Below are 21,140 nucleotides of genomic sequence, written 5' to 3' on the forward strand. Positions count from 1 at the left end.
TCGGATTCTTTGCTTTACTAACACAGGCAGTTTGCACTAAAGAGTGAAGAGATTGCAGCCTTTGTTGCACAAGAGATATTTTTACATTTAAGGTCAATACTTCAACATTAAGTCACACTATAAGGCCTATAAGAAGAGATAGTAGTTTGTAATATGATTTGAACTAAACCATATAACTGTTTTACTTTTGCTTTTTCTTTAAAGGTGCTGTATTAATTTTTTTTTTATATTGTACTAAATACCATCATATGTTTGCAGAGATTTAGGAAACATGCTTGCTCAAATACTTGTTTCTCTGATATACAATGCTACAGCCAGTTATTCTACTTTAAAATGTGCGTTCCGTGGTGGAATGTCTGTTTTTGTTTTAGTCTGTGTGATCCCGCCCACTGCCAGTTTACCCAATGGTATTTTGACACCCCGGGTTGCCTGTTGGCAGAAAACACAGCGTACTGAAGCCATGAAAGCCAACAAATTAACTGGTTCAGAGATTGCAGATTTCTAACCTGACCTAAAAAGCCTCTGCATCCATCTAAAAAGCTCTATGACCGGAGGCATATCGAAACTCAGATAAATCAACTCATCAACTTACAGTGTAAGGCTCGTCACCTTCCATTGTCACTCGTGCTTGTTCCTGTTGCGTGTCCTCAATCTGGCAAGCGTCAAGTCTAAGGAGGAGGGCGAAACGACTCTCTCCAATATTTTGAATTTGGATTGCAGTACCCATTTCAACAGTGAACTGTCAATATTACATACTGCACTTTTAAGAGCTTTCTGGGTTGGATGAATAAATGGATATCATTTGAGAATTAGACTAAGAACAAAATCAAAATCGCAAATTATGAACAAATTGTATGTTGTATTTGTACATCTTTTACAAGTATGCAATGTACTATAGAAATGCAGGCACGCTAATGTCAAAAATTCTCTTACATTTTATCTGAAATTGGAATCCGTTTCTTCAAATAATGTCAAATTGATTTATATTTAATATTTCCTGAATAATTTATTAGCACAGCTAAACAAAATAATAGGTCAATCATGTGTGATAGCAATTCAGCTTTTGCAATACCTATCTTTGCAATTTCTGCAAGTGTTGTGCATCCTGTACAAATAAAATTACAGACATCCACACTAATAAATTTGTGTACGCATATATGTTCTGAAAAGAAATCTCATATAAATATGGCTTTCAGCAGAGGCTGTGAAACCTTATTAAGGTGTTTTTTGTTTTCTGGCTAGATGAGGAGATATATGGTTCTTTGCTAAAGGAGGCAAAAGACTCGGTGGAGAATGAGAAATCAAGGGAGGGGGTGTTAAGCAGGCCTGTCACAGTAAAGGAGGAGATGCCACCTGAAGACGACTACATTCCCACTGTAAGTGTCTGATTATTGCACACTGTGTCTTCTAAACCTAGCCAGGAGGTACTTATGCAATCCTTTAAACTCATGTGAGAATAGCCTTTATTGCAACTTTGTATATACATTTTTGTGTGTACAATAAATAGTGTGTCCTATAAATATGTGTGCCCTAGTATGATGCCCTGGTGCAGATGGAGTTAGAACGGCTCCTTGTGAAGGAAAATGCCATGGCTGTACAGAACCAGCACCATGTCACTGATCTAAGAGCAAGCGGGTCCACTAACAACTGGCTCAAGAAGCTGTGCAAGTAAGTCTATTCGTGTAGGGAAACCTTTCATTTTTACAAGTGATCAAAGCGTGTGTCTGATAGACCTTCTCTTTAGGTTAAGCTTGCCTGAGTACACACTGGACTTTGGGTATGTCATCAATGGCAGCATCATGACCCACATTGTCAAAGTAACCAACACTTGTCCAGTGGCTGTATCTTTCAGAGCTGACAAGAGCTCACTGGCAGGCACAGGTTGGTCCATACTGCAGAATGTTCAAAAGATTTAAAATGGCCAGAGATTATTGTTCTGGACAGCATTCATTTTAGGAACAGATCTTGTTTGAGTAGGTGTCAATCTTTGTGATGGGTTTAGATTGTTCATGAAGCTTATGGTTTGATCTAAAATTGAGCTGCTTCTATTAGCGTTCCAGTATGTTAGTATCGGTAAAGCCTATAACAGAAATGTTCATTCAGGATGCACTACATTAATATTCATTCTTTTTTTCCTCACAGGGTTTAGTACAGAATTGGACAGGGTGCAGAATTTGCCCTTTTGTGAGACAGAGACGTTTGAAGTGAAGTTTGATACCCGTGGGGCCAATCTGGGAAAGATCAATGCGGTTATGCCCATACAGGTTTGATGAAAGCAACATTAAATATCTGAGACAAGCAAAGAAGTACAGGAGGAAGATAAAATATTGACTTTTCATGCCTTTTGAGACTGTAAACAGTCACCGTCATAATCATTCACTCATACGTGCAGAAAAAGTTAAGACAAATAAACGTCATGACAAAATTAATAAGAAATATAAATTTTTCAGGTTATACTTTATTTTACAGTGCCATAGTTACATTGTAATTACTCAAATAAGTACTGAGTACTAATAATTAACTACATGTACTTACTATAAAGTTACAGTTAGGGTTAGGTTTTGATTTAAGGTTAGTTACTTGTAATTATGCATAATTTACTGTTATTACTATAGTAAGTACATGTAGTAACATGTAACTACAGCACTGTAAAATAAAGTGCTGCCAATTTTCATTTTACAAATGTAAGCAAAATTGTGACATCTTAAAATTCATGTTAAATTTTTCAATTCAACTTTTCATGCATTATTATGCTGATAATAATATAAAATATTTGTAATAAAACATATTCAATTAGAAAATGCAAAATCGCAACAATTTATCAGTGAATTGTTAGGGAATGTTTGCATATTGTTTGTACAGTACACACTGCTATGTGTATTGTACATTATAGACCCTTTTGTTGATTTTCTGGGTTGCACTGTATTTTATAGTATGTGTACTTGTGTGTACTTACAGTGTACTTACCTAAGAAAATACTGGGTAATATAAGGTAACCACAGGGGTTAGGTTTAGGTTCAGGGTTCGTATCTAGTTATTACCCAGTTATTGTAATTACTGTAATAAGTACATTGTATGTCCATGGGGAAAAGGACTGTAAAATAAAGTGCTACCATTTTCAGTGTAACTGAATCCTGTGTGTTTGACAGGTGACTAAGGGACCTCAAGTCCATGTGCGTTTATGTGCTGAGGTCACCATGCCCTCCCTCACAGTGTCAACAGACACACTTCAGTTCGATACCATTCAGTGTGGCCTGTGTCAGGTGATCACCGTCCAGCTGTACAATGATGGGCCAGCGCCCTGTGAGTGGAGCATCAGACAGGAGGAACGGCCAAAGAAGGTACAAGCCTTTTACACAACACTAGCAAAGACTAATTTTTTTTCTTTGGAATAACATGCACTGATTATTTATTCACAGCAAGACTATGACCATGTATTAATAAAGTAAATAGAGTCAGTTTTGATTTCATGTTGACTCTGAGGTTCATTTCCATCATTATAAACTGGTTTAGTTATGAATTATATATATCTGCTGGATATTAATGTGTGTTGGCTGTAGGGACGAGATTCATTCATCTTTATGGCATGTTTGCTGCTGCTGGTTTACTTCATCGCTCTTACCATTTGTCGTTATAATGTTTTTCACCTTATAACATAACTAGTTTTTGTTGTTATTGAATTAAGTGGAAATTTATCCCAGATGTTGTCTGTTTTGGTTGTGTGATTAGATCGACAAGCACATCCCTCTGTACCTCAGACGACAGGCACAGCTGAAACAGCGGCCTCCTCCAGTTATCTTTGAGTTATTGCCCTCAGATGGCACACTCTATCCTGGCGACAGAATCAACATGCAGGTCAAATTCAGCCCAGCAGAGGGGGTAAAGTCAATCACAGACACTAGCTACTGTATGATTATTAGTTTTTCATATACACTACTGGTCAAAAGTTTGAATAGAATAATGTTATAAGAATAATGTTATAATGTTACAAAATATTTCTTTAGAAAGAGTTCTTCAGAAATTTCTATTCATAAAAAAAAATGTCATGGTTTCCACAAAAACAACTGTTTTCAACACTGATAACAAAAATAAATGTTTCTTGAGCACCAAATCAGCATATTAGAATTATTTCTGAAAGATCAAGTGACACTAAAGACTGGAGTAATGATGCTGAAAATTCAGCTTTGCCATCACAGTAATAAAATGACATTTAAAATATATTAAAATAACAAACAGTTGTTTTAAATTGTATTCGTTTTTCACAGCATTACTGTTTATACTGTGTTTTTGATCATATAAATGCAGCCTTGATAAACATTTTTCAAAAACATGAAAAAATTGTACCAACCCTAAATTGTTGCACAGTAGTATAAATAATGATGAATGGGACTTTCTGTTTTCTTCAGTTCAAGATTCAATCTAGCTACATTTTAGCCAAATACACTTTCTATTTTATATTTAAAATACTTAAATAAAAGTGACAAAGAACACTATCATATTTTCAACACAAATCACTTTACCATGTTGAATTTTATTCCTTAAATCAGGATGAAGGCACTTCTATTGATGGCCGTAGTAACTTGACTTAGTTATGAATAATTCCAGTATATTGTTGTGTTGCCTGCAGTCAATCTGCAGGCCAACTGTATGTTTTTATTCATAAGCCTAATTGCTTTCTCTTTCTCTTTCTGATGCATTCCCTTCAGAGGGTGTACAGTCAGAGACTAGTAATAACAGTGGCTCAGAGCACTCAGAAGATCCTGCTGCTCGCCCAAGGTCAAGGAGAAGAGCCTCAGCTGGAGTTTTCCTCCTCAAAACTAGATATGGGGTCGATCCTACCGTATAGTGAAGGAACGGTGGCTGAGGTGATTGTCTGCAACCCTTGCCCCTTCCCTATTGAGTTTTACTCTCTGGACTTCGACAAGCAGTACCTAGAAGAGGAAGAGGTGAGCTTAACTGGTTCCAAATGGGGTTTTTACTGTTTTGTCAGGATATGCATTTTTAGATGTCTTTTTCTCTATATCTCAATTAAAGTTCAATCATGAAACACTAGAGGGCACAGGCTGATAGATCCTTTATATGCAATCTGCAAGCAATCACATTATTACCACATTGCACAAGCAGATTGGCCTCTGCTGATCCTGCAGCCAATGAGATTGCTTGCTCAGCATTTAAATAGTCTAGATCAGTGTTTGCTGTAAGCTAGTCCTGCAGCATGAGGAGTTCCTCTGAAACCCTCCACCTTCCCCAGCTCCACCTGCCTAGATCTGCTACGGGATTTTTGTATGTTTATTTATGCAGCAGCAGCATCTAGACCAAATACATTAGCATTGCCATAATCAATAACATGCTAAAACTATTCAGAGTTGTCATGATTGAAATATTTATATTGAAAGTAATGAGATGACATACTGTCAACATTTAAACATAAACATTTCTAAAATGAAAAACAAATCAGTTTTTTTCCAAGAATACGTTATCTGAGCTATGTTATTAATTGTTTAATTTGTACATGAGATTTAAATATTTAAGTATTTATTTCTCCCAAGGAATCTTATTTGTGTTTGGTTCAATGTAGCTCTGGACACTGTCTGGACAATCCGATTGTATATTTCTTTCCCTTTTACATTGTTTCTTTGTGTTCTGCTCCTCAGATCTTGCGGATGTTAAAAGGATATGATGCGCAAAATGTGTTACTTCTACCTCCCCGTGCTCCTGGCGAGAATCTGCCCCCAGAACTGTTGGACTACTACAAAGAGCACAGCTCACAACCCAATCAGGGTACTGTATACTGCAGCAGAGATTATATATCTATATTGGGGGTTTTCAATCGTTTAAATGTCACTGGCTCCCAATTTTGAAATTTAAGTATTTATTTAAAATTTATGATGGAAGTTCACATTTTAGACATGTTTAGTTTTGCATGCATGTGTCAGACCTATCCTTATGATTTAAAATGGATTTACACTCGAAAATTAGTTAAAATAGTGCATCTTTTCGTGCTGTTTGTAATAAACAAAGGATATTTGCTTGTGTTCTGTCAGACTGCCATTTTAGCAATAACTTTTAAGCTAAAAGGTTTAAATTTATAATTGATGTAGAATATTATATAAGACAAAAACAATTCTTACGTCTGAGTGCATGATCACAGGATTTTCCTTTTGGCGTAATTTCAAATGAATCTAATAGATCTCACCTGTTTTTAAGAATCCGCGGAAGGTCTTGCAGAAGAAGACAAGGGGGAGACAGCTGAACCATGTGAGGGTGAAACACTCAGTGGTAAAGGTATGGTTTAACCAAGGGCAACAGTAATTTAAATGCATTTGCATTCTTTATGAGATTGATATTATAATACGGTTTTACATTTTTACAAGCTCATAAATGAGAATACATGTGTCTTCTTCTCAAAGGCCTGACTAAAGACAACATCAGTGCTGGCACTGCAGTGGGGGATCTGGAATACGACCCTGTGTCCAGAGCTATCGCACGTCACATGGGCATTGATCTTTCACCAGAGGGCAAGGCTGCCCTAAATCGCCGGGGCATTGCCATCATTGTGCATGGCGCACCTCTGTCAGGTAAGTTGTAAGGGAATGATTAATATTTTCTGTATATTTTTTCAAAGCACAAAATGATTGCATCTCAGTTTGTTTGCTCTGATGTAAATGTAAGCATCTGTGTGCAGGTAAAACAAGCACAGCAGTTACTCTGGCTAAGCACTATGGGGCGGCGTGTCTCAGTGTAGATGAGGTGGTGCAGGAGGCCTTGTCATCAGGGAACGGCTCTGCAGCCCTGAGGGCAAGAGAACTATGTGCCAAGGCTGCTGTGGTGTATGGTCAGAAGGAAGTGGAGGAGGCAGCGACAGATATGATGGCAACTCCTGGTCAGGGTGCCAGTGTTCTTAGTGTCGAAGCAGTTGCCAAACACACGGCAGAGGGCAGCCAGACCAGTGATCATAAAGTCCCGCCGTCATCTGCCTCAACCCGCAACAAAACAAATGTCACAGGGCATTCACAGAAGAATGGCAGCTCTGGACCTGCTGCTTCAGTGGTACACACATTTTTAGGCCTTTTTACTTAGTCGCATATATATCAGTGAAAACATTCTTTATTCAATCAGTATTTTGGTCTTGTTGGCCAGTAAAACTATCAAAACATCATCATTCAGTGTACTTGAGAAACATCAGTGCATAAGATCAAAAAATTATAAAAAAATAAGTAGCAACAAATCAGCATATTAGAATGATTTCTGAAGGATCCTGTGACTCTGAAGACTTCTGAAAATTGAGCTTTGCCATCACAGGAATAAATTACAATGTATATGAAAATGCATTTAAATAAAAAACAGTTATTTTAAATTGTAATGATCTTTCACAATATTACTGACTTTACTTTTTCCCATACATTAATATAGTAAGATACTGTAAATAAAACATATGCTGTAATGTGGATCTTTTCTGTACTGGATCATGTATGAATGGATATAAATAAATATTTAAAATGTGCGTGTTTTTGTGTTACAGACAGATGGTCAGGCACACATGCGTCTGAGTGTCAGTCAGAATGAAGAGCTGGAGCTGATTAGCTCCCTCCTGCCTGATGATGTGTTGGTAGAAATCCTGTCAGAGAGATTGCAGGTAAGAGGCTGCTACGTTGTGTATACATTTTATTGTATACCCTATACCAATATCTGATATACGGATGATAATTTATGTCAATCATAGCATATGTACACAGCACATAGTGATTTTGTCTTCCTTGCCCTCATGCCATAGCTTAGCGACTGTCACCGTGGTGTTGTGATTGACGGATTGGAGACACTGTACAGCCGCTCTCTAAGTAACACACTCCAGATCATCCTGAAAGCATTCAACAACCGTCGCCATATTTATGTTATCGACCTCTTTAACAGCTACACTGCCTTCAAGCTCAGGTGCTCTACACCCGTCTGACACTAATTCAACATAAGACTATTTTTGTTTTTATCATACAGTAGTCTTATATTCCAGAATGGGGATTCTCAAACAGCTGAACCCCTTTTGACATTAAATATTTATTTGAAGTAGCGTACCCCTTGAGATTTTAAGTAAATATTAGAGATGCACTGATACTAAATTTCTCCACCGATACGATAGCCGATTATTCAGAGTGATATCTGCTGATACCGATAATTTGGGGGTTCTGCCTTTTATACCTTCTTTTAAATGAATGATAATTTCATTATAATTAATCATTATATTTTTAATTATTACATTTTGAAAGAAATGTAAATAAAAACTTTATTCTCTCCATTTCATCACATTAACTAAATTCTGAAGATTAAATTAATATTTATTAACTTTCTGAATGTTATTAATTCATATAATTACTACTAATATTGTACATCAAACTGGTTTCTTAGCATTTTCTTTACACAAAGCTCAAATGAAGTGCAATTTCTGCCCTCTTTTGATTGACAGTATATATAGGCCCTGACTATTGACTATTGGTTTTTAAACTATCGACTGATAGCCAATTCGCTTTGTTCGGCTGATCCTGATTATTGGCCAATATATCGGTACATCTCTAGTACAAATTTTGATAATTTAACAACACATTTGCATGTTCACGGTTCTCTCATGTCTGTTAATGATCATGTGACATGCAGTTAAACAAAGTATTTAATTTTTTACTATACTAATATTTATGCCTTACATTTTTCACTTTTTCACACTCAATTTTAGTAAAAGAAAACGGTTGCACTTTATTTTACAGTATGTGTACTTACAGTGTACTTACCTAAGAAAATACTGGGTAATATAAGGCAACTACAGCGGTTAAGGTGAGGTTTAGGGGTAGGTTTAGGGTTAGTACCTAGTCATTACACAGTTATTGTAATTACTGTAATAGGTACATTGTATGTACATGGGGAACAGGACTGTAAAATAAAGTGATACCATGAAAACTGTTCGTAAGATGAATTGTGTATTACTTTAGAGAATCGGACAAGTTTGACCAAGAACAAGAAGAGAGAAGACAACAGGAGCTTGAGAATTTAAGAGCAGATGAGATGACACCTAGTGAAGACTGGAATACCAGACCACGAGAGGAAGACCCTCTACCACTTTCTGAGGACCTACAACAAGAGATGGTTCGTTTGAGAGTGGAATTGACAATATGCGTACCTTAAAAATATTCTTGTGAAGCCTGAAGATGTTTCAGATTTTCATAACTAAAAGTTTAGTGACATGAGTAGATGAAATGCATGAAGTATTTGACTTCCAATCAAGATCAAATGTTTAATTTCTGTACCACAAGCAACACCAACATTGTTATGTTTGAAATATAGCTTTAAAACCTTTGCTGTATTTTGTTGTTCTCCGTCAACAGTCCAGTGAGAGAGACAGACAGCTACTGGCCCGATTCCATCTGTACGAACAGAGCCAGACAGAACTCCAACACATTGTTCAGTTCTGGGACCGAACACAGGGTCCTTTATTACAGCCCATGGCCTCCGAAGGCCAAGAGACAAGAGACACCATGGACTGTCCTCCTCCCTCTGCCAAGAAGGGCAAGAAGGAACGAGAGAAGGAGAAAGCTGAGAAGGAAAAGATGAAGGTCGAGGCTGCAGATGTGAAGTCACCAGCTCCTAGTCAGACCCAAGTGTCAACTGATGGTGCCGAAGACTCAGAAAAGATGCTGGTGCTTGAACCCATCCCCCACATATGGCTTTATATGAAAGAGAAGGAAAAACTGAGTGCATTGGAGATCATCAGTAGCATGAATCTGCCCTCCCATGAAGAGGTAGAATACTTCAATTTCTCTTAATGTTGGAATTTTTTTCTTTATGTAAAGCTTGTATCCATAGAGTATGAAGTCATTTTTTAATTAATTTTTCTCACAGGTTTTAGATGGGCTAGGGTTAGGACCTGAAGGTCCACCTATCCCACCTCCTGTGATATTCTCCACAGTCCCATACCCAAAGATGAGATCAGTGCCCAACACAGAGCTCTCCAGCAGTTGTTTTACCTTTTTGATGCCCACGTCATGTGCCGACCTGTCAGAGAAGAAAGAAGCAGACCTGAAATCAGAAGCTGCACAGGTAATAAAGTCTCAAAGAAATTCTCATTTACATATCTAAGGCCTTGTCATTTATATGTAACTTTAATTTGAACAAAGAAAAAGACTTGTCTGATTAAAGCAATCTACTTGTCGACTTGCAGGAAGGCATGGCAATTGCTAACACATCTAATCCTGGCCAGTGTCTACCTTCTGAAGAACAAAGGTACTTGAGGTCCCTCACACACAAGCACATGTACAATCACAAATTAATAGAACCATTTCAAATCTGTTGTTCTTTTACAGACTCACTCATTTCCGCTGGATTGTACCACCAAATGGAGCAGTTAACCTAAGGATAAGGTTTCACTCTTCTGTTCTTGGAAAATTTGATCAGACTTTCAGCTTTGAGGTGATGGGGACCAAGCAATGTTATCAGCTATACTGTAGAGGAATTTGTTCTTACCCATCTATAAGGAGAGACCCCAAGTGAGTGACACTTCAGTAAGAAAATATAGTTATCATTGAACTTGAACATGTACGAATTAGTGTCTGTGTGTTTATTTAATAGGATTGTGTTTGCGCACTGCAAAAAGATCCTGCGGCCTGAGAGTGGACTTCGAAAGACTTACATTATCCAGTCAAACCTGTATGAGTTTGGACCTCTACTGTGTGGAAAGACCAGGGACAGGTGCCAAACTAACCCTTTTGCATTATTGGGTGTCTTAACAGTACTTTTCCCTTCTATAATAAATGTGTATCTATATTAGGTTTTTATTAATATAAATGATATTATCCTGACCCAGGTTTAAAGAAGGAAAATATCCCGAGAACATGGAGAAGTTTGTAATTCACAACAATTCTGAAATGAAGGCGGAAATTCATTTTTGCTTCGAACATGATGTCAAGGCTACCACTTTCCTTCTTGACCCTCCTAATATGACACTGGAACCCAATGAGCGAAAAGTATGCACATTTTTATTTGTTTTTGCACAATTTTTTGTTGTCGTTTGAGCTGTATGCCATTTTTAAATATGTAAAATATATTAAATTAGCTCTATGTAGAGTTTTCAAAAGTACCGATTTCGGTACCAAGTCAATCACAGACATATCCGCACATGTGAGCACAGTGGCCAGAGGTGTTTACAAATCCTCTCAACAGCACTTAAAGCGTCACATTTTTTAAATTTCAGTACCGACTTAATAGCCTTCAGTTTAACACCAGGCTTTTACTCAAACTTTCCTGTCATTATTGTCATTAATATTCTCTTGGCAGGTACTGATGGTGTGGGCATATCCAAATACCCCCAAACATATAGAGGACAGAGTGGTGTGCTGCATCAAGGGGAACCCAGAGCCTGTTGTTTTCTGCGTCTCCTGTGTAGGAGTCAGGCCTGAATTGGAGCTGGACCACAAACTGCTCCAGTTTGACAAAACTCCACCATACAGGTCTACTACATTGACATCAGCTAGGAATGTGATGGTTGCGTGAAACAATTTTATTTAGAGCTGCAGTCCGTAACTTGTTTTGGTTAAAAATTATCCAAAATCAATTTTTGAGCAAGTACATAACCAGCCAGTGTTCAAAACTACCTCATTATCTTAACTCGATTCACAACGGTAAGCTTGTAATAATGTTTTATAATAAGAGCGACATGGTGGATTTCCGCGGGAAATTTCCGAGTCTGTGCATCATTACGTCACGTCCGTAAACAGAAATGAAGGAGTCCAGGCTAGTCCGTTTTATCACGTGAGGATGCTTCTAAAATAATTAAATAATTAGTTTCTCACAGCAGCTAAAATAATTAAACTTATCATTTTGATGGCGGATTGTAATCCAGAAAGGTCCAAATGACAATCATCAGTGACAGCTGGAGATTCACCCGTAGTCAAAAAGCAAAAGACTTTCGAGTGGAGTGGATACAGAAATTGAAATCTACAGGTAACGCTAATACACACTAAATACACAGTCACGCAATGCTGATGTTGTTAACATTAACAATTTGAGAACAAAGTATAACAGTAATAATAATTTGCACGATTTGGCGTGATCCGAGCTAAGCGATCGTTAGATTTAATCACTATTGGCAGCACGATTTATTGTAGGTCTAATGCTTTTTACCTCAGTTGGTCAGAACAAAAGTGGCATAAATGTTACTTACTTGTTCAGATGATATTTTCTAGTAAAAATTCTTATATTGGTCATACTTTCAAGACGTAGAATCTGTGATTCTGAAGTTCAGTATCCACACCAGTGCGGTTACTGACAGCAAACATTAGATTCATCTGCGCTGATGAGCCGTGCCGACGCACAACGCACGTACAGATAACTGTTCCGCATATGACTGCAATTGCAGGTTTCAAACAGGGATGGCGACAAAGAGGAAAAATCGCAGACTGCAGCTTTAACTGATAATTGACTTTTTGTTCATAATTATTATTAATCAGAAATACTTCAAATGACTAAATCTTTTAATACTTTTCCTTCAGAAAAGAAACCCGGAGTTTGTGTCTACGCAATAACACCCTCATGCCAGCTGCTTGGAGGCTGAGGGGCCTGGAGATGCTTGGGGATGAGTTCAGCGTGTCTCAGAACCAGGGCATCATCATGCCTCATTCTGAGTTCTGCCTACACGTGTATTTTATAGCTAAGCACCCCATCAAATTGAAGAGATCCATTTGTTTAGAGGTACTGCAGAATAAAATTACTGCAGTAATGTTTACAAATTGAAGGTTTCCTGGAGATGAAGGGTCATTGTAATCAATTTTGGTGTTTTACTTAGTATGCATTAGTTTGTGTTCATGTGCCTGATAAGGCATGTTTGTTTACCAGGTGTCAGATGTTGAGAACATTCTTGGCATTGTTCAACATTCAGAGAACATTCAGATTATTGCAGAGGCCTATGATATTGCGCTGGACATAACCATTCCAGAAGGTACTTAACCGATAACAGCTCATTGGTTCATCACACTATAACATTTTCCAGCTGCAAATAATATGTTAAAGGGATAGGTAACACTAAAATGAAAATTCTGTCAGTGTCATCATTTACTCATCCAAACATGTGATTTAAATGTATGTATGTATGTATTTAAAGAGTGTCTACATTCAATGTGTAGAGAAAAGAGTGACCAGTATTAATTTCTCCATTTTGAGTGTTGGTAAATAAGCTTTCTTTCACTGCTCTTTTATTCATTTGATGCTGTTTTTGTATTTGCTGTAGATTCTGATGGTTCATTAGATTTTGGAACAATCAAAGTATCAGAAGAGGTCAAGCGGTCAATTAAGTTGGAAAACAAAGGCAAATATGACATAGGCTTTAAGTAAGTTACTATATAGATATTTAATCATATGTTTCTATTTAAATAAAAAAACAAACATCACAAATGTCTCTAATGTTTCTTTTGTAAATAATTTTCTTTAACTTCAATATTAACTTACAGATTTACACTGGAGGCCACAGAGCCAGGAATGCCAGATCTGAACTCGATATTCTCCATCAGTCCTCTGAAGGGCTCTCTACGCCCCAACAATAAACCCAGTAATGTCCAGATTGTATACCACTACAACAAGGAGATGTCCATCAGAGATAGCCCAATCCTTTGCTGTCAGGTCTTTAATCTTAACACTTAATATATTCTTTACCATGCAGTATTTTTTACATTTTAGCTCTGCTGTCATCAAAAACTAAAGTGATTTATCGTATGTTCTCAAGGTTATCGAGCCCAATTTGGAGGGTGGCGAGACCATTAATACTATACCAATTAAAGTGTCAGTCCAGGCACTTTTCTCCAAGTACAGTATCAGTCCCACTAATGATATCAACTTTGGCCCACTGGTGTATGGCTCACGGAAAAAACAGACTCTTACTGTGGAGAATAAAGGCAACTTTGAGATGCGTTTCTACATTAGGATGTGTAAAAACGCACCTGTTCCCGCACAGAGGAGAGGGTATGGCTATTTTTTACTATTAAGTAAATTTAATTATGTTAAATATTACATCTTCTGGTTCCTCTTTTTTTTAAGCTTGGGAAGTAAGAAACCATCAAAAGACAGTTATGCTACAAAACCATCCAGTGCCAGTGAATTACGACACACTATGCAGAATGAGTTTGGCATGCCAACACAGGTAAGAAACAATATTTCTTTATTTACAGTTTTTGATGGAGTGTACAATACATGTGATATATTACAAATTCTGTTTTTTATGCATGTTGTTTTTTTACAGATATATTTGACATGTGGTGTTTTCTCATTGTCTCCGTGCTTTGGGATTCTGGCACCTGGAGCCCAACAAGTAGTTACTGTGGATTGCAAGGCAGAACATGAAGGTAGTTGGGAGGAATGTCTAGCAATAGACATCACTGACAGAGACCCCTCTGACAACCCAGATGGGATTCCATACAAGCTAGTGACAGAAGTTTGTATGCCAGGTTTGTGACTATGAATGAGTAGTTATAAAGTTTTGTAAAGTATGTTCCCTGATTATTTAGTAGTGATAGTAGATATGATTTGATGGAGTATTCTAATCACTTTATTAACTATAAATCACCCATATAACTTCCATATGGCTCAAACTGTATAGAGAGGAACCATAATTTTATATTAGCCTCCCATTATTTTGATTACATTGAATCTACCCACAAATATCTACTTATGGTGCATGCCTCTAGATTTAATGGGTCCCATGGTGCAGGTGCACCCTAGGGCTCAGTGGGTCCTCTGGTGCAGCTCCACCTCTAGGCTCAGTGGGCACCATGGTGTAGCTCTGCAGATCGGCTTAGTGTCTCATGAATGATGTGTGAATGAATGAATCGCTGTGTGTTTTTATAATATTACAAGAAATACAGCCTCATGAAAAAAAAAAGAAAACCAAATATTGCTGCTTAGTATCTTAAAGTTCTTGTATAGTTTAAATGAACACTGTAATGTTTACAGGAATAGCAAGTACAGACATTGCTTCTATCTTTGAGGAGCACCGTATCTGTAAGAACAGTAGCATGCTGCAGTGTGAGCAATACCGGGACAGTATGGGTGTCTATGTACAGGACGAGAACAAGTTTGTCTTCAACAATGTACTAGTGGGTCAGTCAGCCAAAGCCAAGTTCCGGCTGACCAATCCTGGAAAAGTGTCTTGTGAACTCAACCTGGCGATCAAAACAGTCAAGGTGTGTTTATGAGAAGTGGTTCTGCCACTATTTATGTTATTCTGCAGAATATTTATAGCAGTATTATGTCACTGTTTTTGAGCTAATTGTTGCTTAACTGTATCTTTTCTTAACATGTTTTTGATTGTTCTAGACGACAACACCCAATGCAGAGGTTTTTGAGTTGACCCCTGCAAAGATGTGTATCCCCAGCCACTCTTATGCTTTTGCCACCGTCACTTTTTCTCCTTTGACTATGCACACATATCACGCAGTGTTTGAGGCAGTTCTGAAAGGGACCATAAGGTAACTGCTTTCGGTGCAGGTTGAACTGTTTAGATGGTTATTCAGAGTTTGTTGAAGCTTTACTCGTTCTGTTTTGTATCACAGTCATCCTCCTGCCCACAGACCCAAAGCTCTTGTGTTTGATCTAATGGGTGAAGGCAACTTGCCCTGCATCACTGTTCTGAGACCTGTTCAGAAGACTAATCGAGGTCAGCCAGTGCTACAATTTAAGCGCTTATTGGTGGGACGAGGGCAGACCCTTCCATTAGTGATCAAGAACAATAGCAATGTGCCGGCACAAGTACGATCAGAATTCATTTTTGACTGAATTGCGATTTCTCTGACTTGAAAAATCATTGGAATAATCCGTTCTTTCATTGTTTTTGTAGGTTAGCATTGTTCTACAGTGTCACCTGGAAGTTTTCACTCTAAAAGCTGCTCCTGGCACTGTATGCAGACTGGCCTCCTCACACATAGAAAGCAATCCCGGAAAAGGCAAGCCTTAAACACAAATTAAATGTGTTCCCATCATCATTGCTGTTATGTCTTGCTCTCCAAATAACAGCTATGAAACTGTCAACACAAACAGCAGATTTTTTTGGACCTTGTTCCATTTCATTAAATTGGGTAACATTGTTTATAGGTTATGTAAGGGATCATTTAGATCCTGTTTTATCTCAAAATACAGATTAGTACCCTGACCAAACAATGCAGCCATTGACCAATCAGAATCACGTATTCTAGAGAGCTGTGTAATAAACTAAAAGAATATTTTAAAATTTAATTAAGTCATTTCAAGCTTTATGATTATTACTTTTTTACGGAGTGCTGTACGAGAAGGAACAAAATGTTATTTCTTCCATGACTTGTGTATAAACATTTAGCTGGAGACAGGCAACGATAAGTTAGTAAATTGAAATAAAGAGAACATTAGCATGGTTTATGCAAACAAAAATATATTATTAAAATCAAATGTATGTGACATAATTGCATTTTTGGTCCTTTTTAGAGGCACAGCTAGCTCATGTAGCCTCTCTGATCCTCATGACTGGGCAACAAGCGGAATTCCAAGTTGGGTTTCATCCAAAAGTGGCTCAGAAGTTTGAGGCCAGCATGAAGTTAATGGTAAAGGATAACCAGTATGATCAGACAGTGGTGCAGCTTGTGGGCGAGGGTTATCATGACATCATCATCCTGGACAACATTGGCAGCAAGGTTCAGCAGGACAGTATTGAAAGTAAGACATATATTTTTCCTGTAATAAGTTCTGGATACTAAGTTATTGTTGCTAACTTTTAGAAAATTAGAATATTTCAAAGATTCTAAAGCATGATTACAATAAAAATGTTACTTTTTATTTTATGAATATTTTTGGTTTCAATACCCAGGAAGTGTTATATGGCAATTATCCTTTCTGGTTGCTCCTCTCAGGTCCGACTGACCTTCTGGATTTTGGAGATTGTCACGTGGGCCGCACTTATCAAGAAACTTTCACAATGACAAACCCAAGCAGCTCCAAGGTGCTACGCTTTGAATGGCTTCCCAATGACCCACAGCTGAGTTTTTCTCCACAAGTTGGCCACCTGCATGCCGAGTGCTCCAAAGTTGTGACTGTGACCTTCTGCTCAGAGCAGCCAATTGTGCTGAATGCACAAACAATAAAATGTAAACTCAGCAGTATTACCTTTCATCAGCCTGTAGACCAGGTCCCAGACTGGGATGATTGTCATAGGACTGTTAAATGGGTGGATGCAGACAAGTCGTCACAACAGCCAAACAAACGGAAGGTGAGTTTTTTAGTATTAGTTACAGCGATGACAACTGCACAAATTATAATAAAGCAAATACAGTTGTTCATCAATAAAAGGATTGCACATTTGATTTACTTACTGGAGGCAAGTTCATTAAATGTAAACATTTAGTTTAAACTTGACAGTTTAAAATAAGAAATAATGTCACATTATGTGATAAAAAGTCACAGTTACAATAAATACAGTCACAATTGTGAAATATGAAGTTGCAATTACAATGAAATAATGATTTAATTAGTGGGTGTTTTAATATGGAATCCTGTGTCCATCAATCTTAAAGATCTCAAATAAGAAACTGACTTTACAGTGAAGATATAATTCTTATAATCTCATCCCTGTTCTGTGATCAGATTGTGGTGACAGACCCTGAGCCCCCTCACTCTGTGGTGGAGAACTCCTCAAGAGAGATGGAGCTCATGGTTAGTGCCTCTTGTGATTATGTCAAATACCAATGCGATACTGGATCCATCCGCTTCAAAGACACAATGCTGTACCAGACCAGAGTCTTTCAGTAAGTTTAAATGCACTTATACAATAGCTTAAAAATGAATTTGGACAGATGAATATGTTTTTCATAAGTGGTGTCATGCTTGTTAGGCTCCAGATGGAGAACAAAGGTAGTGTTAAGCTGGAGTATTCCTGGCAGGTTCTAATGGAGACATATGGAAAGACGACATCCTTTGAAAATAGAGGTAAACCTTCAGTCTTAAAAATGTTTCCATTGTGGTCTGATGCATCTTGTTAAATGGTACTGAATGTTATGTTTTTACATATTCACTTGATGCAAGGAAAAAATCTGTATTAATGTAATTGGAATATATCTGTTGGATCAGGTAGGACTTCTCGCTCGGCTCAGGGCGGTAGGACTCCAGAGAGACCAGCAAGCTCTCTGCAGAGTGTGTCCTCTCTACTGCTAGGAGACCCAGAGCTTCCTCCCTTCAGTGTTGATCCTGGTATAGGGTTTATCAGCCCAGGAGCGAGTCAAACCTTCCACATCCGATTCTCCCCTCTGGAAGTAGCTGAGTTTGAAGCCAGTTTGATTTGCAGGTCAGAAACTAAGAAAGACTGCTCATATATAGGCACATGCAATGTATTATTCACCTGCCAGATTTAAAGAATTACTAACACTCTCTGAAATTTACCATACTGTTTTTGAATTGTAGCATCCCTAATCTAAAGGATGAGCAGAGTCCAGTAATCGCTGTAAGTGGGCGCAGTTTGCTACCATACTGTCATTTTCACCTTAAGGATTCAGACTACCTCACTGGAAACAGGCGGAACCCTGACCCCCACAGCTCGCTCACTGTGGACCCCAATACCAGGGTTATAGAGTTCACCTCATTGGGTATTGGCACTTCTGTCTGCAGGTAAGACATTTTATAAAATGGATAGATCTGATTTGATTAATAAACCATAAACAATTATATAATACGTATACAAAAACAGTTAATTAATTTTTTTTGTAAAAACCATGATACATTTATTTCAGGATTATTTGATGAATAGTTTGTTCAAAAGAACAGCATTTTTTGAAATAGAAATCTTTTGCAACACTATACATATCTTTACTGTCAATTTCATTTAATTGAATGCAGCACTCCTGAATACATTTTTGAAATCCCCAAATTGTTAGCCAACTATGGTCGCAAGTTCCATCATTACCAACATAGTTGAATGATTTGGCATTTCCCAAACCATAGTTCCAATGACCATTCACAAACAGCGTCACAAACTTATGTGGTTGGAACTACAGCTTTCGAGCTGTGGTTATATGCATAGTTTGTAGTTAAAATGACATGTGGACTTAAAAACATTGCACTATTAGGCACAATAAGCAAGCTAACATTCAGTACATTCTATATCTTTCATCCTATTTAAAAATATATAAATTTTAATCTATAATTTTGTGTGTCAACAATCAGCAACATTTTGAAGAGTGTGCATATGCCTAAATGCGTAAGGGAACACCTTAGTATGATGTATTGGGGAAATTGTGATGAATCAAACATCAAATAAAGCAAAACGACAGAGAACAAAGACTAGGAAGTAGTCCACAGTACGTTAAAGCAGATCGACAAAAAGATTACATTGTGGAGAAAGCTGCTATCTGAATAAACTATATATGTACGGAAGTGTACGCCAAATACTGCTTTTTAACGTGATTTAAATATGAACAGCTTTCTGTTGTTTATGTAAATTAACTGTAATAATGTTAAATACATTAATTGCAATCTTAAATCGATTCTGCACGTGATGTCATTAACTGCATTCCTATATTGTTGAACTAACAAAGCTCAAATGACAGATGTGCAACTGGATTCGGTAAACAGTCATGACTAGCTAGTTTCTACAACAATGCATCACCGTACCATGGAGTTTAAGCAGTGAGTTACATCTAGGCATGTAACGGTATCAAATTTTCATGTTGCGATTAATTGCTGAAGCTTTTATCACGGTATACGGTATTATCACAATATTGAAATAAGTTGCAAAAAAAGGTGTTGTCATAGTATAACAGGTTTAAGAACTCTTTTTGTAATAAAAAAAACCTCTGAATGTTTAAATACAATAATACAATACACAAAAAATATACAGTATAAAGTATATTTTCAAACAGATTAAAATGCAAAAGAATTAGACTATAAAGAACAACAGATAACACTTTTCAATAAGGTCTCAGTATTTAATGCATTAACTAAGACTGAGCAATAGCTACATTTGTTACAGAAAGTATTATTTTTTGTTAATGTGAGTAAGAAACACCACTGATCATTGTTGGTTTTATCTCAGGTCCTTTCTTTAAGTTCTTTTAATTTTAGTAATGTTATTAAACAGTAACTAAGAAATTAATATTAAATAAGAATAATTAATGCTTTATAAGTAATAATTTTCATTGTCAGTTTGGTAATAATTAACATGTTAACTAATGAAGCTGTATGTCTCAAAGTTTTACTGAACAATAACAAATAATCAGAACATTTCTAGTCATTAGGGCATGTTGTGGTCCACATTAAAATATAAAAAAAATTAAGTTTGAAAATAAATAGCCTATTTAGTCTTTAAGTATTATGTATTTGGTTCTGTGATGAACAACATTGAGAATACAAAAAAACGAATGGCTGTTTAAACCATTTTAAAAACTTCACTAGTGCAGTTGCTTTGTTTGCAGGGCTTCCGGGGTAACCGCTGCATTTCTGCTGTTCCATCAGCGCCCTCTGCTGTCAGAGAGTGAACGTGCACTTTCATTCGGCGCATCTCCTTCACTTGTTCTGCTATGTGCTTCTCATGCACGTTGAGTTTGTTTACATCTGAGCACGTGTTCTTTTGACCCAGCATACTGCGGTGTTGTGCATTTTATATGGTTGATGGGGAAAGTATTCTTAAATGCATTACAAAAATTTTTATAATTGGTATTTTGAAATGCCCACGATAACAATATCGTGCATATTCATTATCGCGATATATCGCATTACCGAATATCGGCACAAGTCTAGTTACATCGTTGTATGGAAAATGCTCCCCTGAATGGTAGTGTATATACTGTACTCTATATATTATAGATACAGTATGCTGACAGTCTTGTCCCTGATTTGAAATGTGGGTGAGTGATATGATACACAAATATTGAATATTTTATGTTCTCTCAGGGAATTTGGTATTATTAATCCCACGAACAAGCCATACTCTTTCATCTGGAGATGCGACGACTCAGGCAAATCTCCTTTCAGCTGCCTTACACCAAACATGTCCATTCAGCCGGGGAAGGAAGTGAAGGTGTTTTGTTTATTTTAACTAATCATGGTGCAAATATTCTGCTGGTCAGATAAGCATCAATATCAAAGTTTCATCTCTGTTGTTT

General features: G+C 37.2%; 1 protein-coding gene across 1 annotated transcript in view; it reads left to right on the forward strand.

Annotated features, from left to right (window-relative positions):
- hydin (HYDIN axonemal central pair apparatus protein) overlaps positions 1-21,140 on the forward strand; it is an 83,419-nt gene that overhangs the window by 52,214 nt on the left and 10,065 nt on the right. The window contains 39 exon segments of the mRNA XM_048168685.1: positions 1,243-1,376; positions 1,535-1,668; positions 1,745-1,881; positions 2,143-2,264; positions 3,150-3,341; positions 3,730-3,879; positions 4,707-4,946; positions 5,655-5,781; positions 6,208-6,285; positions 6,411-6,578; positions 6,686-7,050; positions 7,523-7,636; positions 7,775-7,932; positions 8,976-9,129; positions 9,369-9,782; positions 9,883-10,080; positions 10,202-10,263; positions 10,344-10,526; positions 10,609-10,728; positions 10,844-11,003; positions 11,314-11,486; positions 12,528-12,726; positions 12,871-12,973; positions 13,262-13,361; positions 13,482-13,650; positions 13,754-13,989; positions 14,065-14,167; positions 14,267-14,471; positions 14,977-15,206; positions 15,340-15,491; positions 15,576-15,771; positions 15,860-15,965; positions 16,480-16,707; positions 16,902-17,257; positions 17,632-17,792; positions 17,879-17,973; positions 18,115-18,328; positions 18,445-18,648; positions 20,929-21,055. Of these exon segments, the coding sequence (XP_048024642.1) occupies positions 1,243-1,376; positions 1,535-1,668; positions 1,745-1,881; positions 2,143-2,264; positions 3,150-3,341; positions 3,730-3,879; positions 4,707-4,946; positions 5,655-5,781; positions 6,208-6,285; positions 6,411-6,578; positions 6,686-7,050; positions 7,523-7,636; positions 7,775-7,932; positions 8,976-9,129; positions 9,369-9,782; positions 9,883-10,080; positions 10,202-10,263; positions 10,344-10,526; positions 10,609-10,728; positions 10,844-11,003; positions 11,314-11,486; positions 12,528-12,726; positions 12,871-12,973; positions 13,262-13,361; positions 13,482-13,650; positions 13,754-13,989; positions 14,065-14,167; positions 14,267-14,471; positions 14,977-15,206; positions 15,340-15,491; positions 15,576-15,771; positions 15,860-15,965; positions 16,480-16,707; positions 16,902-17,257; positions 17,632-17,792; positions 17,879-17,973; positions 18,115-18,328; positions 18,445-18,648; positions 20,929-21,055 (6,767 nt within the window).

This window comes from Megalobrama amblycephala, linkage group LG19 (genome assembly GCF_018812025.1).
Source record: "Megalobrama amblycephala isolate DHTTF-2021 linkage group LG19, ASM1881202v1, whole genome shotgun sequence".
Taxonomy (NCBI): Eukaryota; Metazoa; Chordata; class Actinopteri; order Cypriniformes; family Xenocyprididae; genus Megalobrama; species Megalobrama amblycephala.